The 27,948-nt window shown below is 40.5% G+C and overlaps 2 protein-coding genes and 1 non-coding gene across 3 annotated transcripts in view; 1 reads left to right on the top strand and 2 right to left on the bottom strand.

Moving 5' to 3' along the window:
• Positions 1–190: 190 nt before the first annotated feature.
• Positions 191–24,254, bottom strand: Golph3l (golgi phosphoprotein 3 like). The gene is made up of 5 exons (XM_038311976.1): positions 24,072–24,254; positions 21,745–21,933; positions 10,639–10,770; positions 8,923–9,037; positions 191–2,378 (listed from the first exon to the last, which is right to left on the bottom strand). The coding sequence occupies exons 2-5, from the start codon at positions 21,925–21,927 to the stop codon at positions 1,951–1,953; spliced, it is 858 nt and encodes a 285-aa protein (XP_038167904.1). The 5' UTR covers positions 21,928–21,933; positions 24,072–24,254; the 3' UTR covers positions 191–1,950.
• On the top strand, positions 3,606–3,712 carry LOC119801551. The gene has a single exon (XR_005283234.1). It is a non-coding gene; the product is annotated as a U6 spliceosomal RNA (small nuclear RNA).
• Positions 24,255–25,277: 1,023 nt separating the features above from the next.
• Hormad1 (HORMA domain containing 1) overlaps positions 25,278–27,948 on the bottom strand; it is a 33,986-nt gene continuing 31,315 nt past the window's right edge. The window contains exon 15 of the mRNA XM_038311720.1: positions 25,278–25,654. Within this exon, the coding sequence (XP_038167648.1) occupies positions 25,574–25,654 (81 nt within the window). The 3' untranslated portion in view covers positions 25,278–25,573. The remainder of the gene's footprint in view (positions 25,655–27,948) is intronic.

Below are 27,948 nucleotides of genomic sequence, written 5' to 3'. Positions count from 1 at the left end.
AGTCATTTGTGGAGTATTCAGAGAAGTCATTCTCATTCTCTTCAATGGTAACATGGTATTACTGGGTAACTTACTTTGACTGAGATGGAGACCCTACTGGGATGTTAGCTGAGCCCAGGGCAGCACTGCTATGCCCTGTCAATACATACCATAATTAATGAAGTTATAAACCATGTACAGAGAGACCAGGGGCATGACTACTTTATCTTTATTATACAGAAATGTGATGGCAGTCATACACTACATGAGTGTTTGGCAGTGAACATTATACAGATTTGAAGTGAAGACATTCTCATTTTATGGACATATAAAAATAAACACTGAAGAGTTGCAAGAAAGCACTCAACTTCTATCCCCCCAATCAGCTGAAGTTTTCCACAGGAAAACCTGGTTTCAATTCATGTTGAATTGTTCCAATGGGAAGACAAGCTAAGCCGCTAGATATCACATGGGCTGGCTTTGTACTTCTATAGAAAGCCAGACTAAGACTCTACTTGCTTCTCAAATTACAACTTATCTAAGAGATACATGAAATGAAAACAATAAAAATGAATTAGAAAACTTTCACGGATCTAGGTAGGTTCAGGGAGATGAAGTTAGAGCAATTTACTTCCGAATACGAGGATTTGGTATGAGTTCGAGTCACCTGTATTGGTTGTGTGGCAGCCTGTTTCTCCCCAGCAGTCAACAGAGAGCTTGAAATCAGCACAATCCAGTGCTGGCCTCTTCAAAGCCCCTAAACCTAGGCTTTGTATCAGTTGCCATTGACACCCAACTACCCATCTAAATAGCATCTCTTCTAACAAAGTCTCTCTTCACCCTTACTGAAGCAAAAACATTTCAAGAGATTTGGCTAAAATGATGGCTGTGTTGAAAGAAGACACAATTTGGAGGGTATCTGTAGATTAAATATAAACGGAATTATTGTCAAAGTTCTTAAATATAGGGAGTTTATCAATTTATACAGGAAATAAAAACAGGGATTATGTAGATATGGAGTTTGGCTACCTTGTGCTGTTATCTGGGAACTGAAACGTACAATTCCTTTAATTTAATCATAGTAGAGACATATGCTAAAAGAAGAAAAGACTTTAATTTTTGAGTGAGAGATAGTCTCATATAGCCCTGAACTTACTACACTAGCTAAGGCTGATCGTCAGCTCCAGACCCTTCCACCACCAGCTCCCAAGTGTGTCCCCCAACACCCGACTTCAAAGATGAGAATTTTTCTGTTGCCTCCCTTTCCTACAAGTTCTAATACTGGCTGCATGAAAGAGGTGACTGAGGCACATTTCTTTTTAAATTCAGACTTTGTTTTAATGATTGTGGAAGTAGGAAAGATAGTGCTAAAATAGATCGTGGAATACATTTCTGCTTCTAGAACTATGGGAGTCAGGTCATCAAACTTGGAGTGTTTTCATTAGATGAAGATGAGAAAATCACAGGCAGGAGGTACAATCTCAGGGACCATTTGCTTCAAAAATTAGTCTTATTTCTTCTACTGCCCTTCATTTAAAGAGACAGTGATGTCAGTAAGTATCATTGTGTACCAGTGTCAGAAAGATAAAGGCTGAGAAAATGTGATAAGGGAGAAAAAATAAGGGTGAAAAGAATAAATATACAGTTTACTCTTCATCTTCACATTTTGTTGCTGGAAAGCTCTAATCCCCATGTAGATACTCCTGTTGATCCAAAAGTACAATGGTTAAAAGTAAACCCAGAAATGGGAGATATTTATTGGATGTATGTGAGCTCACCCCTTTCATTCGGATATGGAATGGAAGTACGAGGAGAAAACAGTCTGCTTAGACTGGTCATGGCCCATGAAGAGGCCCTGAGGTTGTCCTCCCCAAGTCATGGGCCTGATTCAAAATAGAGGAAATAGTGATGACAATATCTTATTACACAAAGCTCAGTGACGGGGTCTCTGCAGTCAGCAGCCTGCTGGCTCTAGGATTTGTTGAAGGCTGCCAGCACAGCCCAGATCATCTCTGTGGCGTTATGCTTTGTCCCTTCCACTTCGGGGTCCAGTTCTACAAGGTCCTTGGTTCGATTCATTGCTACATCATATTTGTCATCTGTCAGACAGGAGAAGACATTCTCTAGCACATCGGAGGAATGGGCCAGAACCAGGAGTGCCAGCGTTCGCCTGTCCATTCGCTGAGGGTCGTTTACCCACCGTTCTAGCACACTGTCTTGAAGTTTTTTCACTAGTCGCTGTTTCTCTGTTGTATTGGTCACTGGATGAGTGGTCATGTCGAACAGCAGGAAATTCTGCTTCTCTGTGGTTAGAATACCCTTCTCCACTAGATTCTTGGCAATTCGCTCTCGCACATTTCTAAGTTGGTACTGTAATTTGAAGGGGTTCCACGTCTCACCTTTGAGAAAGAAACAGGAAAACAAATAGAAAAAGCCAGCTTGTTATTTGAACTTTGTTTAAAAATTTAAAAGCACAATTTCCATCCATGAGGGAACAATGTCAACTCTTTTTTAAACTGTACTTTGTGCCTTATGTGTTGGTTTTGATGCCAACTATATTTTACATTAAACAACCCTCAAAAGTTGTCCTCACACATACATGATTGTGTGTGCGCGAGCGCGCGCGCGCACACACACACACACTCATGTGCACGCGAGAACACCTATCAGGGATTTCCATGCTAGTACTCACAGCATGTGTGCTATGTTATGTGTGTGGAGGTCAGAACTAGTTTTCTCCTTCCACCTTGTAGCTTCTAGGGATCAAACAGAGGAGAGAGAGAGAGAGAGAGAGAGAGGGAGGGAGGGAGGGAGGGAGGGAGAGAGGGAGGGAGGGAGAGAGGGAGAGAGAGAGAGAGAGAGAGAGAGAGAGAGAGAGAGAGAGAGAGAGAGAAATCTAAGCCAGATATCTGCATTTGTGATCCCAGTGGGGAGGCTAGCTTGATGACCAGCCAAACCAGCCTTCTTGGCAAGCTCCAGGCACATGAGAGACCCTGTCTGAAAGAAAGAGGGTAAGGTAGGGCTGGATGACCCTTGAGGCTATCTATTCTCTAACATCCATGTTCACACACATCCAAAGTGTTCATCCAAAAATGATTAACATCACAGAGAGTTATATATGAACTGAAATAAGGGGTCAGAGAGATGGCTCTCTGTCTCTCTCTCTCTCTCTCTCTGTCTCTCTCTCTCTCTCTCTCTCTCTCTCTCTCTCTCGGTTCTGGGGATTAAGCTCAAGTCCTTATGTTTGCAACACAAATAGTTTACTGACTGGGCTCTCTCTCTCTAGCATTTATTCTTGTATTTTTTGCCATTCTCTTCAAGATACCAGTTTCTTTCTTTCTTTCTTTCTTTCTTTCTTTCTTTCTTTTTATTATTTATTTATTTATTATGTATACAGTTTTCTGTCTGTGTGTATGTCTGCAGGCAAGAAGTGGGCACCAGACTTCATTACAGATGACTGTGAGCCACCATGTGGTTGCCGGGAATTGAACTCAGGACCTTTGGAAGAGCAGGCAATGCTCTTAACCACTGAGCCATATCTCCAGCCCCGAGATACCAGTTTTTCTGGGATGACTTCTCTTCCATATCACACGTGTTCTAGTTGGGTTGGTGAAACTGAAAAGACTGTGTTTGCTTTGGCAGCACATATACTAAAATTGGAACGATACAGAGAAGATTAGCATGGCCCCTGAGCAAGGGTGACATGCAAATTTATGAAGCATTTCATATTTAAAAATAAAATATGATTGAGAGGACTAAGATCCCTTTCTTCTACTTATCAGGTGGAAGGCCCATCCAGGAGTCATGGACTGGCAGTTGGAGCTCACACTGCCCCATTTTAGCTTCTTTGAAGAGTAGAGATCACTGACTGGAAAATGAAAGCCAAGAGGATGAGAGGCTGCTACTCCACTAACGGCAGGGTATTACACACTAGAAGTGGACTAAAAGCCTGAAGGAAGGGTTCCATAGCTGCACCTGAGATGTCCACTTGATCAAGTGTAAAGAATCCTAAATCTAAAGGTGTTGAAAACCATGGACATCTTGGTGCAGAACAATTGCCAGGATGCTGAGAGAAAATATCAAAGGACAAAGCCTTCGCTTCACTTCTGCAGGCTCTGCAACATGTAGTATACTAATAAACATGTAGGCAAACACTCAACGGTTACTCTTCATTGCTGACTTGATGCAGAATCCCAGGAGAGGGCTGGCCAGCAGGTGCAGCAGGTAGAAAGTGTTTGTTGTGAGAGTCTGTGACCTGTGGCTGACCCTGAGACCTACGGTGGAAGGAAAGAATTAACTCCTGAAAGCTAGCCTCTCACCTGCCCATGAAGAAGTGGCATGTTAGCATGTGCACACACACACTAATAATAAGAGGCTACCCTTGAGATGGCTCAGCGGGTCAAGGCGCTTGCTGCCAAGCTGGACAATCTGAGTATGGACTCTGACCTGAATAGTGGGAGAAAACGGACTCCTTTAAGTTGTCTTCTGACCTCCAGATGTGTAAGTGGTACATTCTTGTGCATACCCCATATACCAACTATATAAATAAAACTTTAGTAACAATAAAAAGAAATTGCCTAGAAGGCATACCTCCGGCATGTCTGTAAGAGCATATCCAAGAGGTTTAGCTGAGCCGGGCGGTGGTGGCGCACGCTTTTAATCCCAGCACTCGAGAGGCAGAGGCAGGCAGATCTCTGTGAGTTTGAGACCAGCCTGGTCTACAAGAGCTAGCTCCAGGACAGGCTCTAAAGCTGCAGAGAAAACAAACAAACAAACAAACAAAAAACCAAACAAACAAACAAACAAACAAAAAACCCAACAACAACAACAACAAAAACCCAAGAGGTTTAGCTGAAAGTGAGAGACCCATCCCTAGACATTGGATGTGTACCTGGTCTGAATGAAAGGAGACAAAGGAAAGCCTTTTGCACACCAGCATTCATCTGCTTCCTGCCTCCCACTCCCAATGCTATGCCTCCCCTGCTAGGATGGACAGTAGTATCCTGACGTGGGATGTAACCTTCTGTATACATGTTGTTTTTATTGGTTGATGAATACAGCTGTTTCAGCAAATGACTTAGCAGAGTAAAGCCAGATGGGAAATCCAGAGATATAGAGGGAGTAGGCAGAGTCAAGGAGCCACTAGCCAGTCGCTGAGGAAACAAGACACGTAAAAAATTAAAAAATGAGGTAATGCCATGGCTACATGGCAATACATAGACTAATAGAAATGGGTTAATTTAAGATATAAGAGCTAGCTAGAAATATGCCTGAGCCATTGGCCAAAATAAATTCCTCCTCCCTCCTCCCTCTCCTCCTCCTCCTGCTTCTGCTTCTTTTTTTTTTTTTTTTCTTCGAGACAGGGTTTCTCTGAAGCTTTGGTGCCTGTCCTGGAACTAGCTCTTGTAGACCAGGCTGGCCTCAAACTCACAGAGATCTGCCTGCCTCTGCCTCCCAAGTGCTGGGATTTAAAGGCGTGCGCCACCACCACCTGGCTAAATGCATACTACTCTTGCAGAGGATCCCAGCACCCGTATCAAGTGGCTCACGACTGCCTATAACAACGGGTACAGGGGTATGGGTCTTACACTCTTTTGGCTTTTGTAGGCATTGGCACTCACATGACCATTTCCACACACATACAGACACAAACTCAAAATTAAAATAAAAATTAGAAAAACAATCTCAACAATGATATTGAAAGCTATATAACCATACAGAAATTCTGGAGTTTGAGAGAAAAATAAGCAAAATAAAAAATTTAAACGTTCAACAACAAAATTGAGCTAGCAAAAGAATCAGCAGTCGTTGAAACAATAGAGATTATGTAGTTTGAGGTGGGCATTGTGAAGAACGCCTGTAACTCCAGCTCCTGGGTAGAAGAATCAGGAGTTCATGGTTATCTCCTGATACAGAGTAAGTCTGAGGCCACCCCAGACTATGTGAAATCTTGTTCAACAATACAAAATAAGGTTACATTGTCTGGAGAGAGATTCAGAGAAATGTGAGGTGCACTTAGGACCTACACATGTAAAAGTATAGAGAGAAAGATGATGGAAAAAAGGGGAGAGGAAAAAAGGCAGAATACTAAATCCAACATTTCATAAAAAACACTTGCCTATACATTTTGAGCTCAATGAACCCCACACAGGATACATGCAGAGAGAACGATATCTAAGGCCAGGTACTAAGAAGCAGTTGAGGAAGACAGCTTGAGAAAAATGACTTGTCACATCAAAGTCGCAGTGAGGTCAATAGCTGACTTCGTTAGGAGAACAGAAAAGTAAAATGATTGCTTCAAAGCACTGACCGACAAAACTGTCACCCAAGAGCCTTCTTTCCTTTCCTTTCCTTTCCTTTCCTTTCCTTTCCTTTCCTTTCCTTTCCTTTCCTTTCCTTTCCTTTCCTTTCTTTCACAACGTCTCTCTATGCAGACCTAGCTGTTCTGAGTCTCACACCCGTCTCCACCTCCTGAGTACTAGGACTGAAAGTGTGCCACCACACCAGGAATTACTTAATTTTTTTATTTTTATTTTTTGAGACGAGGTTTCAGAAGGTTGTACAAATGGGGCACTTGCCAGCTAAGCCTAACTACCTCAGTTCGATCCCCCGACCCAGCTGGTAAAAGGAGAGAAGCACCTCCTCAGAGTTGTCCCCTAACCCCCACATGTGCACTACAGTAGTGGGGCTGGGGGACGGGCATTTACATGCATAAAAAACACAGCAAGAAAACAATTTTTTTTTCATGACAGGGTTTCTCTGTATAACAGTCCTAGCTTTCCTGGAACTCACTTTGTAGACCAGGCTGGCCTTCACAGAGATCTGCCTACCTCTGCCTTCTGAGTGCTGAGATTAAAGGCATGCACACCAAACTAAAAAAAGATTTAAATTGTTCACAAATGTTTATAGTAGCCTAGGTCCCAACAGCAAACTCAAATATCCATCAGCTAAATGGCCAAACAAATGTATACAAATTCTTGAAATATTAGCTGTAAAAGCAGACAATTCTTGGAAATTCAAGATAGAAAGATTTTATCTATGTCAATGTCCTAGTTGTCATCTCAATAAATATTATTTTATTTTGAGATAAGGTTTTACTATGAACACCAGGCTGATCTTGAACCTCTCTTCCTTAGCCTCCCACATGGTAGAATTATGAACCTTTGCTACCACAGCTGGCTTAATTTTTTTTACCTAAAAAAATTTATAGTATGCACGTGTGTGTGTTTGTATGTGTGCTCTTGTGGGCATGTGCACTTCCACAGGGACCAGGGAGGGCATCAGACTCTTTGGAGCTAGAGTTACAGGGGTTCAGGATCTGAACCTGCGTCCTCTTTGACAGCAGTCATTCTAACCACTGGAGCATCTCTGCAGACTCCCACATTTTACTTTAGTTTCTTATGCACATGCTTTTTGGGGGAGGGTATTGGGAATTGAACTCATTTTTTGGTGTTTTTGAAATGGTGTTTCTAAATGTAGCCTAGATTGGCTTTGAACTATCAGTAATTCTGCCTCAGCCTCACAACTGTGTAGTGGCATTTCATTTCTATTTTAATAAATAAAGCCTGCCTGAAGATCAGAGGGTAAAACAGCCACACTAGTAAGCTTTAGAGACACATACCGATAATCTCAGGAGCCACAGTAGTTTGCCACAGAAACCGGGTGGTACATGCCTTTAATCCCAGTGGTGCATGCTTTTAATCCCAGCACTAGAGAGGATTATAAATGGGAGGAGACAGCTCTCACACACAGTCTCATTCTGAGATTCCTGAAGGCAGGATTGCCATTTTGGACTGAGGCAGAGGTAAGAGCCAGTGGTTGGCTGCTTTGCTTTTCTGATCTTCAGGTTGAACCACAATTTGTGTCTGAGTTTTTAATTAATCATGCTATACAAATGCTAGGGTTATAGGTAGATACCACCATTCTTGGCTAATAGAGATTTTTTTTTAAGTTTAATAAACTTTAAAAAATGCTTATTTTAAAAAATGGTTCGTAAAATAGTTTGGCAGGTAAAAACACTTACAAAGTCTTAACAATTTGAGTTAATACTGGGAGACCACATAAAGATGGAAGGAGAGAACTAAGTCTAAAAAGCTGTCCTTTGATCTCTACATGTGCACTCTTACAAGTCAGTCCACATATACACAATGCATAAAAAATATATAAATACAACGTTTCTTGGAAAGGTCTTGGGATAAAGCTCAGTTGGTCAAGTGCTGTCTGGCATCCTTGAAGTCCTTGATTTGATTCTTAGCACCTCATGAACTAGGGTGATGGTTTATGCCTATAATCCCTGCACTTGGGAGATGAAAGCAATATGATTAGAACTTCAAGGTCATCCTCGGCTACATAGCAAGTTCGAGGCCAATCTGGGACCTATGAAATGCTGCCTCAAAAAAAGTTCCTTGACTGGATAAGATGGTGCACACCTCACACTTTCTGTCCCAGCACTTGGGAGGCAGAAGCAGGCGTATCTTTTTGAGTTTGGGGCTCAAAATTCCCAGCCACCTCATGAAGAACACTGTTAGGCTGTATCTACCTATATTTTCAGTAGCAGAGACACTAAAGTAGAAGGATTCAGAGTTCTAGGCCACCTCAGTTTATATAGTGAGACCTTTTCTCAAAAAGCCCACAAAATAAAACTGTGAGGAGTTCTCATAGGCTGAATATGACAGCACATGCTGTCCCAGTACTTGGTACTTGATGAACAGAGGATCAAGAGTTCTAGGTCATCCTTGGCTGCACGGCAAGTTCAAGGCAAGCCTGTGCTGTATGAGGTTCTGTAGGCCTGCGGATGATAAGCCGATGTGCTTGGAAAGCTGTAGGTGCTAGTTAACCACTTACCATACCTAGCATGCTGCACTCCTCTACTTTCCCGCTAACCTTACGAGGAGGCTAAGATGACCGAGGGTGGGATTTGGGCATTATTTTTAGTCATCTCACCAGTGAGTAGCTCTATCCATGTCTGGACAGTTTCTGTTGGCTCAGTTGCTTTGATGTGTTTGAGAGTTTCATCCAGCAAGACATCACCTGTTGGGTTGTCTGACTTTAGCAGGACCTTAAAGATAACAGAGAACACTATTTACTCAGATGAAAAATCCTTCAGTGTACAATATACACATTGCTGGTTAAAAGGTGGGAGGAAGCAGAATATACTGCCCATGTCATGGAAGAGTTTAATATGTAGTATGATTTCATAGTAGGAAGATAAAATTACATTTGAAGTGGGACCTAGTAGTAAATGCTATAAATAAAACGGACACAACATTCCATAGTATCTTTCTGAGTTTGGAAAACCTCCTTGTGAAACCACGAATAAAGGCAGGAAGTTCAGAAAAGTAAGTTAATTTGGGTGAATGTTATCAAGCCTGGCTTTTGATTTCTTTGGGATAGCCAAGTTGAAATGTCTAGCCAATAATTAGTATGTTCCTGGAAGCTAAAGCTAAAGAAATGTCTACAAATTTGGAAGTGAATTTCCTGGAGGTAATAGACACAGCTAAAGAAGTAAATGGCATTTCCAAAAGGCTAGAAAAATCGGGCTGGAGAGATGGTAACTGGCTGCTCTTCCAGAGGTCCTGAGTTTAATTCCCAGCAACCACCTGGTGGCTCACAACCATCTGTAATGAGATCTGATGCCCTCTTCTTGCCTGCAGGCATACATATAAACAGAACACTGTATATATAATAAACAAATAAATCTTTACCAAAAAACAAAAAGAAAAAAAGAAAAAAAAAATTACCTAACAGGATACAAACTGATACTTGGCTATTAGGAATGGAGAAGTAAAGGCCAAATGCACTCATGATTTCCTCAATCTACATAATATTTTATTTCATACATAGAGAGGGAAATATAATCAACAGTATCCTAAATGTAACTTTTCCATGTTAGAAAAAGACAAAACTGGGCTAGAGAGATGGCTCAGTGGTTAAGAGCACTGCCTGCTCTTCCAGAGGTCCTGAGTTCAATTCTTGGCAACCACATGATAGCTCACATCTGTAATGAGATCTGGTGTTCTCTTCTGGTCTACAGGCATACATGCAGCCAGAACAGTGTATACATAATAGATTAATAAATCTTAAAAAAAGAGACAAAACCAGGTTTCTTTGATTTACTAAGCATATCTAATTTTTTCCCTTATAAGATAACTAAATCGGTGCTGGAGAAATGGCTCAGCGGTTGAGAGCACTGGCTGCTCTTCCAGAGGACCCAGGTTAAATTCCCAGCACCCACATGACAGCTCACAACTGTCCAAAACTCCAGTTCCAGGGTATTTGACACCTTCACACTATTGTATAGAAAAATAAGATTGAATAAATTACATAACTAAATCAACTAGACAATGAGACAGCTGAGCCAGTGTTTATCTAACTATTCAAATTTTCTCTTATATGAGTGTTTTGCCTGTATGCATGTACTCTGTGCACCACAGATGTACAAGTGTATACAATGTCTGTGGAGGCCAGAACAGGCTAAGATCCCTAGAACTGGAGTTAGAGATAGTTATTAGCTGCCATGTGGGTGTTGGGAACCAAACCTGGTTCCTCTGCAAGAACAACAAATGCTAAAATAAACCATCTCTTCAGCCCTCAAATATTCTTATTCTTTCAAAATGTACTGTTGGTATTTGACTCTCCACAATTCAGAGGATATTGTACCTTTCTGTCTAGGAGTCGCTTCTTACGCATGGTGGGAGGTTCCAGATAGATTCGACCCCGCATGGCCAGCTCTATCAAGATGCCTCCTCGAAGCCCAGAGGATATACAATCATTCCAGAAAGATGTGTAGCCCTAGGAGAGAGAAAAGAAAACAAAGAATATTCTGAAAGTAATACTTATTTAGCCAGTACCTTAAGAATAAGGTGTGATATTTTTGATTCCTTTCACATCATACTGCATGAACTCAAAGCAAGGTATAGAATAAGATGAGGGCATGTTGTGTTGCTGTTTGAGCAGTGCTTGGGACTGAACACAGGGCCTTACAAATACTAAGAAGTGCTCTACAACTGGGCCCCAACCCTAAACCACCAGAATATTTCATTAGTCACTGAAATCTAATTTTTATTATATTTTATTATATTTATTTTTGTTTATTCTACATTAGTACCATGGTGAGTCTACGGAGGTCAGAGGACAATTTGGGAGTTAGTTCTCACCTTCCACTATATAGGCTCTGGGGATTAGGCTTGGCAGCAAGCGCCTTTCTCTGTTGAACTATTTAATCAATTGCCTAAACACTCAACGTACTATTTTTTGTCTGTTTTTGAGTTAGTGACTTTCTATGACTTGATATTTCTACAACAATTGGCATGTCAAACTTTGATTTCAATTGAGAAGTGCTCTGGTTTGAAATAAATATTTTTCTTACATTTATTTATCTATTTATGATAGGGTGAGGTATGGACATGCAGAGGTCTGAGGACAACTTTCAGGAGCTGGTTCTCTCCTTTCACCATGTGGGTCCTGAGGCTCACATGGATTGGTACTAAATTGCCTTTCCACACTGAACCATCTTCATGGTAGGAGTTTTGGTTGGAAAGGTTTGCAAGATGCTCTGAATTGCAGAGCAGTACATAGGAAAGGTAGAAATGAAAGCACAAGCTATGTCTATTGTTTTATTGTTGCTCTTCCTAGAGATCTAAGTGTAACGAGTTTTTCTCTGTCCTGCCAGCCAGTTTCCAAATAATGACACGGAGACTTCTTTTAATGATGAAAGCTTGGCTTGTAGTTTAGGCTTGTTACTAACTAGTATAACAAATTAATCCATATATATATATATATATATATGATTTATTTATTTATTATGCATATACCATTCTGCCTCTGTGTATGTCTGCATGCCTGAAGAGGGCACTAGATCTCATTACAGATGGCTGTGAGCCACCATGTGGTTGCTAGGAATTGAACTCAGGACCTCTGGAAGAGCAGCCAGTGTGCTCAGTCTCTGAGTCATCTCTCCAGCCCTAACCCATTTATATTAATCTACGTTCTATTACATGGTGTTACCTCTCTTCCATCTTGCACCTCCTGTTTCCTCTCCATGTTTCTTGGCATCCTGTGTACCTAGATTCTCCTCCTTTTCCTTTCTTTCCCTGGAAATCCTGTCTATATCTCCTGCCTAGCTATTGGCTGTTCATCTTTTTACTACATCACAGCAAATACATTTCACACAGTATACACATATCCCACAACATCTAGGTATATTTTATTTGCAAACTTTCCCTGTCCCTTTGTGTGTGTGCATGTATACTCTGACTAAACTCAGGGCTGTGTACATTTTAAGCTACATCTCCACCTGAACAAACTATTCTGATGCAGACACTAGACAAACCACCAGTTAGTTAAGGGCCCTAGGTATGTTACTTGACCTTTCTGAAATTCAATGTCTTTATAGGTAAAACGGGGACACTAATACCTATTTTTATAACTTGTTGTAAGGACTCAATAAAATGAACTATTTGAGGAAGGGGTTGAGCATAGGACATGAACAACAAAAATACATGTTAGTTATCTTTTCTGGGAGATACAGGGAATACACAAAGATGTAAGACAGCTACTACATAAAGGAGCCAAAACTTAAATAAAAGCTGAACTGAAAGAATAGAAGAGACAGGCTTATTAAATACTGATAAAAGTTTAGTTTGTATGACAGTTCTCTAAGTATAAGTCACAAGAGGCGTCAGAGCACAGAAAGGCTGAGGCTACAGGCCCTGAGCTGGGATTAAAGGATAGGTTTAATTTCTTCAAGAAAACCATCCAACTCCTATTCTTTGCTATAAATAACAGAGATCTCAGATACATTTATGGAGATCAAGTTCAAGGGCTTTGTTTTTGTTGCTGCTGCTGTTTATTGAGATGGGTTTTATGTAACAGAGGTTGGCTTTGAACTCCTAATTTTGTTTCTATCTCCTGGTGCTGGGATTATTTAACTCAAAGTTTTAAAGAAATATTCTGAGATCCAAGCTGGGTAGGGTCAGGCTTTGAACTTCCAAATAAAAGGCAAATAATCCCAAAGGCTTTGATCGAGGAGTTATGGTTAGCATTGGAGGACCTAATTATTATAAACTGCTCAGTGGCTGGCGAGAGGCTCAGCAGGTTGGAGCGAGTGCTTGTTGCCGAGTCAGATGATTTGAATTCCAGCCCCACAACCCATGCAGTGGAAGGAGAATCAACTCCCAAAGGTTGTCTTCTGACTGCTGTATCTCTTACACCAAAATAAATATAAAAGACTGAACTATATTTGTATGTGTGAGAATATATACATGCACATACTATAATGCCTATGAAGAGAACAACTCTCAGAATCACCTCTCCTCCATGTTGGAACCCCAGGATCAAATTCAAAGCATCAGGCTTGGTAGCAAGTGCTTTTACCTGTTAAACTATCTTGTTGATCCTCATTTTAAAACTTTTAAAGCTGGGCATGGTGGCACATGACTGTAACCCCAGAATTTGAGAATTGAAAGCAGGAAGGTCAGGCATTCAGGGTCATCTCTCAGCTATACCGCAAGTCTGAGGCTAGTGTCAGCTACCTGACAAATTGTCCCTATGTCTAGATATCTTTGAATGGCTCTACTCAGTTTTCAGGATTGAGTCTAAATCAAACCAAAAGGCTGCTGGCTAGTTTCCTCTCTAGCCTCTACTTCTTTATTTGGCTTTTATTTATTTAAAGATTTATGTATGTCAGGTAGTGTGGCGCACACCTTTAATTCCAGCACTCAGGAGTCAGAGGCAAGCAGATCTCTGTGAATTCGAGGCCAATCTAGTCTACAGAGCTAGTTCCAGGACAGCTAGGGCTATTCTATAAAGAAACCCTGTCTCGAAAAACCAAACAAAATCATCAACCAAAAATGGGGTTGGGGAGATGGCTCAGCAGTTAAGAACACTGGTTGCTCTCCCAGAGTTCAATTCCCAGCACCCACATGGCAGCTCAAAACTGTCTGAAACTCCAGTCCTAGAGGATCCGACACCACGACAGATATATACGCAGGCAAAACAATGTATATAAAATAAAAATTATAAATGAACAACCCCCCCAAATAAGCAAAGATTTGTCTATGTGTCTTAGTGTTTTGCTTGTTTGTATGCGTGTGTACTATGTGCATACCTAGTGCCCACACAAGTCAGAAGAGGGCATCAGACCTCCTGGAACTGGAGCTATGGATGCTTGGGAGGTGGGTACTGAGAACCAAACCTGAGTCCTCTGCAAGAGCCATAAGGGGCTGAACTATGTCTCTAGCACCTACTTAGTTTTATTTGAGACAATATAATGCAACCTAGGCTGTCCTCAAACTATGTAGCCTAAAAGTTTCTTCCTATGCCAGGCATGACAGTACATACCTTTAATCTTACCTACAAGAGAAATTCTGTCTCAAAAAAAAAAAAAAGTTTCTTCTGCATCAATGTCCAGAGGCAGGTGCCACCATACTGGCTTTATGCAGTTTTTATAGTCCTGAGGATCCTGTCAAGGCTTCATTCTTACCAATAGCTGCTCTCAGGTCTCTCTCTTCTGGATCATTATATTTTAGCCATCATCAATTATTTTAAGTGTTTTTCTTGTCATCTATCTATCTATCTATCTATCTATCTATCTATCTATCTATCTATCTATCTACCTATCTGAGTGGTTTTCTTACATGTATCTCTGGGTACTATGTGCATGCCTGCTGCCCACAAAGGCCATAAGAGGGTGCTGGATCTCCTGGTTGTGAGCCACCATGTGGGTGCTGGGAATTGAACCCAGATCCTCTGGAAGAGCAGTCAGTGCTCTTAATTGCTGAGCTATCTCTCTAACCCCACATTTTGCTATATATTTTATTTATCAATTGACTTTTCCCCCTTTGAAAGTGTCGTGCTATACAGATCAGGATATCACAGGGATCACATCTTCTGTGTAACATTCTTCTAATGTTGTTTCTCTCTACACTCCATCATCTGGGTTATGTCCCTTACCTGAGTGTGCCTACACACACACTCCTTTTCTAACCTCCGTGATTAGCCTGTTTGTTCTCACTGTACCTTAAGAGAATATCTTTGCTGGACATGGTGATGTATGCCTTTAATCCTAGCACTTAAGTGAATCTCTGTGAGTACAAAGCCAGGGCTGATGAGAGAGAGAGAGAGAGAGAGAGAGAGAGAGAGAGAGAGAGAGAGAGAGAGAGAGAGAGAGAGAGAGAGAGAGAGAGGCAGGCAGACAGACAGACAGAGAGACAGAGAGAAGGAATGACATCCTTTATTCCTTTATGATATTATCTGCTCAATAAACTATTTTTCCCATAGAGATGGGGATGAAACCTAAGGCACAAACTTTCAATCATAAATTTATGAATTCAAGAAGTGTTTGTAGCCGGGTGGTGGTGGCGCACGCCTTTAATCCCAGCACTCGGGAGGCAGAGGCAGGTGGATCTCTGTGAGTTCGAGACCAGCCTGGTCTACAAGAGCTAGCTCCAGGACAGGCTCTAAAGCTGCAGAGAAACCCTGTCTCGAAAAACCAAAAAAAAAAAAAAAAAAAAAAAAAAAACAAAAGTAGTAAAAAAGCAAGTAAGCAAATACGTTAGCTTGCAACAACCTCAGCTAAAGTCATAAACATTCATAAGACATCTCTGCCTGAGATATTTGACCCAAGACTTTACAAGAGGTTACTTTCCTCTCCTGCCCAAGCCATGCCCACCCCAGGGACACACTTGATTCCTCTGTAAGGAGGGTATAGAGTACTTTTCAGCTTAATATTTGATTTTTATACAATTTAGCTACTCAGATTGTTAAACGATAATTTACTTCAGAACAGACGGTTGATTCAGGCACAGCATATATAACCCTAACAGGTGTGCAAACATCATGACTAGAATTAACTGGAGGGAAGTTTTCCGTGTTCATTTCTTCCTTGCCACACGTAGCTTCTGTTCCAAGGACAATTCAGATTGCCAATAGAATTACAGAAGAGAAACACTGTAAATAAGGACACAGTGGCAACCAGGATGTAGATTTTTTTGTTTGTTTGTTTTGAGACAGTCCAGGTTAACCTTGAATTCACTATAGCTGAGGTTAACTCTGAATGGAACCTACCAGTGTTTCTACTCTAGAATGCTGGATTATAGGTATGCACCACTATTTACTGTGAACACTCAGCAAGAACTCTTACCAACTGAGTTATTCTCTAGGCTCGTAAGAACTCTTTAAATATAACTTTCCCATCAGAAATCTCAAAACATGTAAAATTCTCCAAATGAGTCATTAAACTCATTAATATGCATTAGAAAAAGGTGTAAGAACATATTTAGTTTAAGAATTAAAAGCACCGTGGAACTATAACATCGATTTAGAAAAGATAATGACTGGGGAAAAGCAAAGGGGCAGGCATATGTCCCCTCAGCAAGGGCCACACGACAACACAGTCCATCCTATCCCTTACTAGGGTAAAAGCTTAGGAGAGAGGACATTGGTGTCATAGCAGATGGAGAGTAGCCTCGGGGAAAGGAACACATTGTTCCTTACATTCCCAAGGCTCTTTTCTCTTCATATATATAGACTGGCGAGATCTCAAACTACCCATACTAAAGAATCTGTGTTAAAGGCCAATGCTTTGGTATGCCCGAGCAAAAAGAACCAAACACAAAGGCCACCTCTGAAGCACCAAAACAGCTACAAATATGAGGAAGAAGAGAGAAAATACTTTGGGGCTTCGGAGAAGAAAAGGGAATTGCACACTACCTCAGTACCAGTTGGGGACCATCCCAGGACACCTGACAGGAGAACTACTGTTTGGGGTGAAGGGTTGAGATAGGGGCTCACTTGTAGCCCAGGCTAGCCTTATATTTATCATTCAGATCAGGCTGCAATGAACAACTATCCCACTACCTCTAACTACTGAGTGCTGAAATTACAGGCATATAACACAATAACTGGTCAGAATGAGATCTTTCGGTAGTAATTTTGTTTTGTACTGAAAATTAGGTAATTTTTAAAAAGAAAAAGCCCATATTAAAACATACCATTTAAAAAGTAAAAGCCTAAACTAGGTATGGTGGCCCAGAACTTTAATCCCGGAATTTGGAAGACAGAGACAGAGAGATCTCTAAGTTAGAGACCAGCCTGCTCTATATTGTGAGTTCCAGGCCAACCAGACAGCCAGAGCTACACAGAAAAGCCCTGTCTTGACCACCCCCCTGCAAAAGAAAAGAAAAAAGAAATCTCCTTCAGGTGATTATTATAAATAGTTTAGTAGGTAATTTTTTTATAATTTAACGTATGTTTGTTTGTATACCAAAAAAGAAAAAAGGAGTGCTAGGCATGGAGCTTAGTTGGCAGGCTGTTGTCTAGCATTCAAGAAGCTTGGGTTTGAGTCCCAGCACTGCATAAAAAAAAAACAAAAACAAACTGGATACAGGTTCTTGCCTGTAATTCTAGCACTGGCAAAGGAGCAGGAGGACTGGAAAGTCAAGGTCATCTACACTGTGATTTTGTGACCAGCCTGGTATAAAGATGAAAAGTAGTATTCTTCTGTCAGTGTGTTTCTAAGTAACTCCTAAGAGAAACATCTCAGTTAAAGACTAGACATCTGTATGACCATTTCGCTACTGTAAAAAGCCGAGCAATAGGAGTCCATTCATACAAAGAGTCAACACTTAACGCGGAATTTTCAATTAGTCAAGTATTCAAAGTGCCCTTCCTTAGTCAAACATCCTGGAAGACACACCTTAAAACAACCATGAATGTTACCTATCTTAAAGAGTTGGCAGTTGAGGGTAGCAAATGTTAATGAGGAAGAAAAGAAAAAAAAAGCCAAAAACTAAAGCATCATTAAAAACCAGGCACCCAGCTAATGGTGGTGCTGCTCATCTACAACCCCAGCGCTGGAGACGGGGGCAGAATGGTCAGGGCCACCATGGCTACAGAGATCAAGATTAGCCTCTGCTGTAAGTTGTCTCAGAAACAACAACCCCACACAACAGAGGCGATCCTGAGCTACATGGTGATTTCCAAGACAGTGAGACCATTTAAAAAACCCAAATCCAACTGGGGCTGAAGAGATAGATGGCTCAGTAGCTGAGAGAACCTGAGGTCGATTCCCAGCACCAACATGGTGATTCAAACAGTTGTAACTCCAGTCTCCAGGGATCCAACACCCTCTTCTGGCCTCCACAGGCACTGCACAAACTTGGTACAAAAACATAATATGTAAGCAAAACACCCATATACATAAATTAAAAGTTAAAAAAATATTTTTAACCCTCACTCCAAACTTTAGAAAATGCTTATAATAAAGTTGAATGTGCTGGGAAGGTAACATAATTCAATCCTCTCTACTTTAAAGCAGGATTCTTTTCTTTTCTGTTTTTAAATTCTGATAGAGGGTTTGGCTATGTAACTCCTGATGGCCCAAACTCACTATGTAAAACAGGCTGGCCTTTAACATTCAGACAGCTGGTACTACAGGCCTGTGATGCCAAACTCTGCTATGAGTTCCCCAATAAGGATGCTCAGAACAAAACTCAAGTCACCTGGAAAAGCAGTATGTGCTCTAAACTGCTGAGCCATCCCTCCATTCCTGATTATTAGCTTTGATTGTCAATTTGACATAATCTAGAATCACCTGTGAAGACCCACCTTGAGTGGCACTATTACTTAGGAAGGAAATTCTGAACTCTTTTTTTTGTTGTTGTTTGTTTTTTGAGACAGGGTTTCTCTGTAGCTTTAAAGCCTGTGCTGAAACTCACTCTGTAGACCAGGTTGGCCTTGAACTCACAGAGATCTGTCCATCTCTGCTTTCCGAGTACTGGGATTAAACCTGTGTGTCACTGTGGCCTAGTGAGTAATGGCTGTTTTTACAGAGAAACTGGGTTTGACCCCCAGCACCCATATGGCAGCTAATCATCTGTAATTCCAGTTCCAGGGGATCCGGTGCCTTCTTCTGGCCTCTGCAGGTACTGCAGACATACGGTGATACACATATATGCAGACAAATACTCATACACAAAAAATAAATCTTTAAATACTTATGTGTTTGTGTGATATTTGTGTTCAAGCTCCTTAGAGCAAATTATGTAAACTCCACCAATAAATTGCCACATAATCATTTTGCTTTGACTCTCATAAAGAGAGAATGTTTCCTTCTTTGCAGGATTAAGGAAGGAAAGGTACAAAGCATTAAAAAACACTGAAGCTAATCAAGCTAGGATGGAGACAAAAGGCTCACAGTAAATTTATAGGCTCAGTGGGTATAGTCAAAGGCCCAATATTAAGTGGTAGGTAGCTTTATCTTTATTTGGTATCATATATTTTAAAACAGTACGTATTTTAGAACTGGGAGGAGCCAGGTGGTGGTGGCACACATCTTTAATCCCAGCAATCTGGGGTAGAGGCAGATGGATCTCTGTGAGTTCAAGGCCAGTCTGGTCTACAAGAGCTAGTTCCAGGACAGGCTCCAAAGCTACAGAGAAACTCTGTCTTGGAAAAAAGCAAGCAAGCAAGCAAGCAAGCAAACAAACAAACAAACAAACAAACAGGACTGGGAGGAGGACCCAGGAGAGGCTCTAAGGAAGCAGCTTAAGCTTTATTCTCCTACTGTCAAAATAGGACTTTGCTCTCTGGCTCCTTTCCTTGGATTTTAAAGCTGGATATAATAATGAACAAGACAAAGTTCTTCTTCTTTAATGGCCCATGTAAAGTGCACACACCAAGGCAAATGAGCCCTTCTACTATACTTGCACTATTCACAAGGAGCAAGACTCAGGGTTCATTCTACACAACCAGGAAACCAAAAGGAAAAAGCAGGTAGTGGCCTAAAAATGAGACTTTTAATTTTTTAAAAATTTTCATTACAAAAATTTTTTTGAGACAGGTCTCATATAACATGTGCCGACCTTAGACTCCCTCCGGAGACGAGGACAACCCTAAATTTCTGATCCTCCTTACTCCACTTCTTGTGTGCTCTGGGACTGCAGTACTTAGGGTCAAACCAAGGGCTTCCTGCCTACTATGCAAGCACTTTATCAACTAACCTGCATTCCGAGCCCAAGTTTTGGTTAACTGAGATAGGGTCTTGCTATGTAGCCCTGCCTTAGCTTCCCAAGTGCTGAAATTACAGGTGTGAGCAACCACACTTGACTCTGAAGTGAAACTGTCACCAGCAGGTGTAGTGAGATGGCTCAGAAGGTAAAGGTGCTTACCATGAAGTCTGACAACTTAGATTTCATCCCTGGGACCCACACAGTAGAAGGAGATAACCACACACACTCTAAATAAATGTAAAAAAAAATATATCATCAGAGGATAAGAGAAACAACTTTCATAAATTGTTCTCTAACCTCCACATGTACACTGAGGCACGCTCACATACTCATGTGTACACACAAACATATACATACAACTCACACAAACTAATTGAAAAATTAAAAAAATTATCACCAAGTTAAAATTAATTGGTTCATTTCTTTTATAGGTATTTTTTTTTCTGAGACAGAATTTCTCTATAGCCATGGATGTCTTGAAACTGGATCTTTAGACCAGGCTGGCCTCGAACTCACAGAGGCCCTCGGCCTCTTAAGTGCTGGGGTTAAAGGTGTGTACCATCACAGGTGGATCCCCTTTTGTATTTGAGACAAGGTTTCAAACTAGCAAGTACCTCAAGTTATCCTTGAACTCAGTATGTGGGTGAGATAACCTTGAACTCCCGATCCTCCTGCCTCCACCTCCCCAGAGCTGAAATTATAGAGGTATACAATCAATCCTGAGCTGAAAAATATTATTTCTACTATAAGAAACTCAGTCACAAATATTCCTTGTTTTTAATTTGTTTGTTTAATTTTGAGATAGTGTCTTGCTATATAGCCCTAATTATCCTATAACTAATTAGGTAGATCAGGCTGGCCTTGAACTTATGAAATGCTCTTGCTCTTATGTCCTTAATACTGGACTTACAAGTGTGTGCTACCACAACCTGCTCTTTTTTTTTTTTTTTGTTTTTTTCGGTAGTTTCTAGAGCCTGTCCTGGAACTAGTTCTTGTAGACCAGGCTGGCCTCAAACTCAGAGATCTGCCTGTCTCTGCCTCCCGAGTGCTGGGATTAAAGGCATGCGCCACCACCGCCCGGCCCACAACCTGCTCTTGTTCTTGTCTTTTAAGATTAAGGCGGTAGGGGTGCACGCCTTTAACTCCAGCACTCAGGAGGCAGAGGCAGGCAGATCTCTGAGTTTGAGGTCAGCCTGATCTATAGAGCAAGTTCCAGGACAGCCGAGTATACCCAGAAAAACTCTATTTAGAAACAACAACAAAAGACTTCTCTTCCAGGCTCAAGAAGACTTGCTTGAATGGGCCTCTTTCTCACTTTAATGAGAAATCATTACTCCACCATAAAACCAAGCTGAAAAACTATAAGTACTAACACTATCTTATACATCTCTGTTCCTCATAATTTTGCAATTAAATTATACTTCAAATAATTATGTTTCTGGATATTACTTTGTATACAATTTAAATTTTTTTAATTATTTATTATGTATACTGTGTTCTGTCTACATGCATGCCTGCACACCAGAAGAGGGCATCAGATCTCATTCCAGATAGTTGTGAGGCGCCATGTGGTTGCTGGGAATTGAACTCAGGACCTCTGGCAGAGTAACCAGTGCTCTTAACCCCTGAGCCATCTCTTCAGCCCCCTTTGTAGATATTCTTTCCCATGTTCCTCCAATTCCAATGTGGCTGGAGTTTACTTCCTAAAACATTCTAAGATTTGTGTCTTTGAGCTAAACTTAGCTAATGTCATTACCTCTTTATCTTTTAGTCCCAGGAGCAATACTTCTTCCATAAGAGTGAGGCGGATATCCTTAGAGTCTCCAGGGTCTTCATTATCTGGACTCCTTTCTTGATTAGTGTCTTCCTCACTTTCTACTTTCTTTTCAGAGCTCTTACTGACTTCAGTTCGACGGGTCCGGTGAGTTAATGTGGTCATTCTCACCTTGTTTATGGAAAGATGTGAAAAATCTGTGTGTTTTAGTAAATAAATTTAAGTCCACAGAAGACCTACACACACACACACACACACACACACACACACACACACACACACACACAGAGATACTATACATCTGGGAAAATATAGTAGTGCAAACACAGAACGAGATAGTAAATAGAAACACTGGATAACATGCTCTCTTTTTCAAAGCATAACAGCTTAAATTCCAAAAAGCAATGAAAAGTGATCACCAGTAATTTAAAAGCCCACCAGAAATGACCATCTTTTCAGGGAGATTAGTTCACTTATAACCCAGGATGGAATTTTTACCACCATTACTCCTCTTTCCTAAAATAGGTCCCCAAGTTAAACACGACGGAATAGCAAAACCTCATGAGCATGTGGCCCTGAATACACATAATTTATAATTTCTATAAACAGTTAAGGGCACACTGTGAAACATATACAAAAATATAGATAACAAACCTCACATTTTAATATTTTAAAATTATTTTTGTGCATAATATTTGTGGGTAGGGTGCCATTTTCACATGTGGAAGTCAGAGGACAACTTTCTGGAGCCCTCGCTCCTACCTTTACACAGGTTCTGCAGATTAACTCAGGTTGCTTGGCTTGTGCAGCAATTGCCTTTACCCACTTACTCATCTCTCCATGCCTATGTTTTAATATTTACTTTTTAAAAAAAAGATTTATTTTGTGTATTTTAAGGTTTTTTTTGCCTGCATATGTATGTCTGTGTACTGCATGCATGCCTGGTGCCTGAGGAAGTGGTGCTGGGAATCAAACTCAGGTCCTTTCTAAGAACATGTGCTCTTAACCACTAAGTCAATCTCCAGCCATATTTGCTTTCTTCTATCGTAAGAGCTCATTTCATGAATTCATTTTGGAAATCACTAGAGTATAACACTTAAGTGAATATCAAGTATAGTAACTTAACATCCTTGTTCTATCTGGCTATCTTGTGAAAACACAAATAGCTACAACAACCAAAAAAAAAAAAAAAAAAAAAAACAAACCACCTCAGCAAGACTGTTAAAAGATTATCGAATTCTCAAAAGAAAATGGGACTGGATGTGACTCAGTGTTATCACATGTGTTAGAATGTACAAGGTCCTAAGTGCCATTCCCAGCAATAGGAAAAAAAAAATCAGAGCATACACCTTTTTATTCAGTATCACATTCCAAATCACCTGCAATAAAGCTTAAAGTCAGACATTTTATACAAATGGAAACGTTAATATTTATCATTAAAAATAAGTACTTAATATCAGAAATTATATTTTCTTGAGATCAAAAGAATAATATTAATAGGTGCTATGGCTGTGCCTAGTTCTACCCTGTAACAATTTTATCAGGGTGTCTTGCTTTCTTTCTGCCTCTGATCCTTGTTATTCTGGGGTTCTCTCCCTTTTCCTTTCCTCCCTAAATGTTGCCCAGCCTTTAAAGACCTACAAAGACTCACTGAGAGGTTTTAAGGTGAGTATCTCTCCATTATGCATACGGCCCAAGCTTAGAACTGGTTTCTCTCTCAGCTGTACTCCAACAGAAATTTATTTATACTTACTCCCTATTTAATCACAGTCTCTCTTTTGTGATGGCTTATGTTAACTTAAACTTCTTGAGGGCTGGGATACTGTCATCTTGACAATATCTCCATTATATTCTCCATAGCAACTAGTGCAATATCTTTAACGCTGTAACTGCTTAATAAATATATACTCATTAAAATGGATACTCAGGACTGCGATAATTAAAAATAGAAATATGCACCAAGTATCTTACAAATAATTCGTAAAAGGGTACATTTAAAATATAATTTTTGGTGGGAAGAAAAGTGAAGAAGGAACAGAACACGGAATAATGCCTTAGGGTACTAATTTTATTTGGCATTGAATCGGGGTTATTTACAAACCCAACCCAAGAAACTTTACATCCTCATGGGAATGGTGGCAATTTTCTTTGAGGAATTTATCATCTCCCCGTGGACACTTATTAGTTAAAATTACCCTATTTGAAGACATGGCGACCAGCAATACATAACTAAAAACCACCCTTTTTCTCTAAAGTAAAATACTGAGCAGCTTGTTGGACGTTAAGAAGTGTTATTTTCTGTTCCTTACCTGACGTTGCTCCGGGGCCGCAGTGGGACGTAGGCTGCAGTTCGCACTCTATTTTTGGAGGGCACCTGTTTCCCTCCTTAACCCAGTCCGGTACGAGTAGGTGAAAAACTTCTCAGCCACGCAGAGAGCACAAACTTCCTGCTCCTTCGATGCAGAGAGGGAATAACACATCAGCTTCCTCAGGATCACTAGGCAACCTACCTTGGTGCTTCTTCATTGAACCAATCAGAACCCCCCAAGGTTGAGTCTAGCCAATCGGAGCCTACGAGGGGAGGCCCTCCCGGCTATTGTGTTGCGATCCAGACAAACATCACCAAAAGGAGGCAGGTTTGGGTTCAACCTGACAGCTGGTCAATCCAATGAAGGAACCTCGGTGGAGGCCAGGAAAAGGCTGCGCCCAACCCCAATGAAATTACCCAATCAAAGTATCCCGTGAGACAACAAATGCTGTCAATCACGAAAGGAATCCGTTGGCCCATTTCAGTGTAGCAGGTGTGTTTCTGTGGCTCTTTCGGTAGTATTGGCACGACTGGGTAGGAAATGTTGGCATCCAAGCTAAGAGTAAATCCCTCCCCCCTCCCCCTGCGCCTCGATATCTTAACCCAGACTCAAAAAAACCTGATCTGACCAGTTTGTGGACGTTATACCCTGTTTACACTGAACAGGATGGGTACATTCCTACCGTCAACACATAATAGCCCTATGGGGCACTTTGATAATCCTGTGGCTACTTGCTGTATGTTTTGGAATATGGCTACTGAAACTACAAGACACAAACAAATTTTCAGTCTTCCTTTTTTGAAGCAAAAGAAATAAATGGCAAGGCTGGAACTAGGTCCCATCAAAGCAATCGCTCAGGCTACCGCTAAAAGTTCTAAGTGTGTTAAACCCTTCCAAGATAATACTTAAATTCTCTCAAAATTAATAGCTAAACACGTTCTGCTAATTAAATAAAAATTAGAAGCCATGAAAGAGCCTGCCCATTGAGTATCTTAATCATGCTAGTAAAATGTCTTTTATTAGCCATTGCTTTCAGTCATCTTTTTGTCCTAAATACATGCTTAAAAGGTGAATGTCATATATCATGTTAATAACACACTATATCAAAATATCAAACATTATTTTAATAACACCAATTAAATGATACAGTTTCAACATAAGTTAAAAGTTAATCCTTACAAAATTTTAATGCCAGAATAAACATTTCAGAAATAGTTTTTAGAGAGCCTTAAAAGGATACATAGTTTTAAAAAGCTTTCTTTAAAAATGGAAGGCAGATTGTATTCAGCGGATAATGAGCAGAATCAGTGGTGACATTTGTACTTAGGTTTAGTCAAAAGTTCCCTTGGATTTAGCTCAGGTAAACACAATAGTTAAAACTTTAATTAGTGCAATAACTGTGTGAACCACAAAATAATTTTCAGAGATACAGAAAGTACATCTTCAAATAATAATACAGTATGTTTTGTTGAGCCTGCAAGTCTGCATAAGAAAAATAAGTTTTAGGTGTGTTCCTTTGGTTCACTAACTCTCTTTCTTTTTGTCACTGACTCTTGACTAGAAGATTCCAAGAGATGAAGGACCTGTCAAAAGAAAACAACTACTTAGAGACTTTCCAGTTTAAATCTTTCTCTGTTTGTATTCATTCATTCATTCATTCATTCATTCATTCATTCATTCATTTTTCGAGGCAGTGTTTCAAGTGAAGCCTTGCTGTCCTGGAACTCGTTCTGTAAACCAGACTGGCCTCAAACTCAGAGATCTGCCTGCCTCAGCTTCCCAAGGGCTGGGATTACAGGAGTGTGCCACCACCACACTGTTCTTTCTTGTTTTTGAGACAGAGTCTCACATGACCCAGGATTGCTTCCTGTACACTATGTAGTAGAGGTTTGTTTGAACTTCTCATCTCCCATCATATACTCAGTGTTGAGATCACAGGGATGTAGTGGTCTAACACAGGGTTCCATGCATGCTAAGCAAGCACTCTATTAACTGAGCCTCATCTCCAACCCAGCATAGGTATTTTTCTTTTCCTTCCTTCCTTCCTTCCTTCCTTCCTTCCTTCCTTCCTTCCTTCCTTCCTTCCTTCCTTCCCTCCTTCCCTCCCTCCCTTCCTCCCTCTTTTGATTGTTTTTCAAGACAGGGTTTCTCTGTAGCTTTGGGGCCCATCCTAGAGCTCGCTTTGTAGACCAGGCTGGCCTCAAACTCACAGAGATCCTCCTGTTTGTGCCTCTTAAGTGCTGGGATCAAAAACATGCACCACCACCGCCCAGCGGTATTTTGTACTAAGATAGGATACCCAGGATATTTTTTAAAGTAGAGTACAATTTATTATTGACATACAACTTACCTATGAATAAATGCTAAAAGTATATACTTATAAAAGGTAAGATATTAATTTGAGTTGTTGTAGATAGAGTTAGAAGGAAAAATAATTGTTACATTGTATCTTTGAAATAGTAAAAAAATTGGAGAAATGAAAAGGGAATAAAGATTTTAATCACAATAGGAGAACATTTTACTTTGGGACCATGTAAGATTTAAATCATATTTTAAGGCAGACTCATGCCTTAATTTTTTTAAGGTAGCTCATATTTTAAGGTAGCTCATGCCTATAGTTACAGCAATTGGTAGGCAGAGGCAGGAAGATCACAAGTCCAAGACCAGACTCATCTACAGATCTCACTTAACCCACCCCATCATGTCTTGATAAAAATTAGACATTCAGTGCACCAGTTTTTTTTGTTCTCTTTTTCTTTTGCAGCGCTGAAGATGAAAACCTAAGCCTAACCCTAAATGAAAGGTAAGTACAATACTCAGCTTCAGAACGTAAGTTTGAATAAATGGAAGAATGAATTAGAGAACTTCTAACGAAATTTCTTTTTTTTTGGACTTTCATTTTCTGAAAAGTTAAAGTATAACGACAAATTGGATTGTGGTTTCTAAGAAAGTATCAAGTATCAAGTCTTAAAACACTGAAAAAAATTAAGGCTGGAGCTATGGTTCAGTGGTTAAAAGGGTGAACTGTTCTTTCAGGACCTAAATTTCATTTCCAGCACCTATGTCAGGTGGCACACAACCCCCTGTAATTCCAGGTCCAGGACATCGGGTTTCTTTGGCACTGGCATTTACATACATTTATCCATGCAGAGGCACAAACACATAAACATCCTTTTTTTTTTTTTAGACAGGTTCTCTCTACGCAGCCCTGACTGTCCTGGAATTCACTACTAGACCATGCTGACCTTGAACTCACATTGAACCTGAGAGCTGGAACTAAAGGTGTGCGCTAACACTGGCCAGCTGTCATTTTTCTTTTTTTCTTTTCTTCCTCTCCCTCCCCCTCCCCCCTCCTCTTCTCTTCTTCTTTTTTTTTCTTGAAACAGGGTCTACTCTATAGCACTGACTGGCATTGAACTTGCTGTATAGATGAGGCAGGCCTGAGACTCACTATATAAACTGGCCTGGCCTCCAAGTCTAGAGTTCTTCTGTCTCCTGCGCATGATGGTATTAAAGGCATGAACCACTACACCTGGACAAACACACATGCATACATATATAATACATACATATGTTTTACAAAAAAAATATATCTTTGGGAGGCTAGAGAGATGTTCAGTGGTTAGGAAATTTCAGTTTCCAACACCCACATGGCTCATAATCATCCATAACTTCTGTTCCAGGGAATTCAATACTCTCTTCTGACTTCCAGAAGCATTAGGCATATGTATACATGGAGGCAAAACACACACACATTGTTTTTATTTTTTTCGTTTTTTCGAGACAGGGTTTCCCTGTAGTTTCTAGGGCCTGTCCTAGAACTAGCTCTGTAGACCAGGCTGGCCTCGAACTCAGAGATCCGCCTGCCTCTGCCTCC

This window comes from Arvicola amphibius, chromosome 14, assembly GCF_903992535.2.
Source record: "Arvicola amphibius chromosome 14, mArvAmp1.2, whole genome shotgun sequence".
NCBI lineage: Eukaryota > Metazoa > Chordata > Mammalia > Rodentia > Cricetidae > Arvicola > Arvicola amphibius.
The sequence above is the reverse complement of the archived record's forward strand: the minus strand, read 5'-3'. Positions and strand labels throughout refer to the sequence as shown.

What these genes read in the sequence shown, in the direction of transcription:
- Golph3l (XM_038311976.1), bottom strand. Translation starts at nt 21,927, where the DNA reads ATGACCACATTAACTCACCGGACCCGTCGAACTGAAGTCAGTAAGAGC. An exon ending in TGGGACTAAAAGATAAAGAG is followed by an intron (nt 10,771 to 21,744) that starts GTAATGACATTA and finishes TCTCTCTCCTAG; the next exon opens with GGCTACACATCTTTCTGGAA. An exon ending in AGCGACTCCTAGACAGAAAG is followed by an intron (nt 9,038 to 10,638) that starts GTACAATATCCT and finishes GTTATCTTTAAG; the next exon opens with GTCCTGCTAAAGTCAGACAA.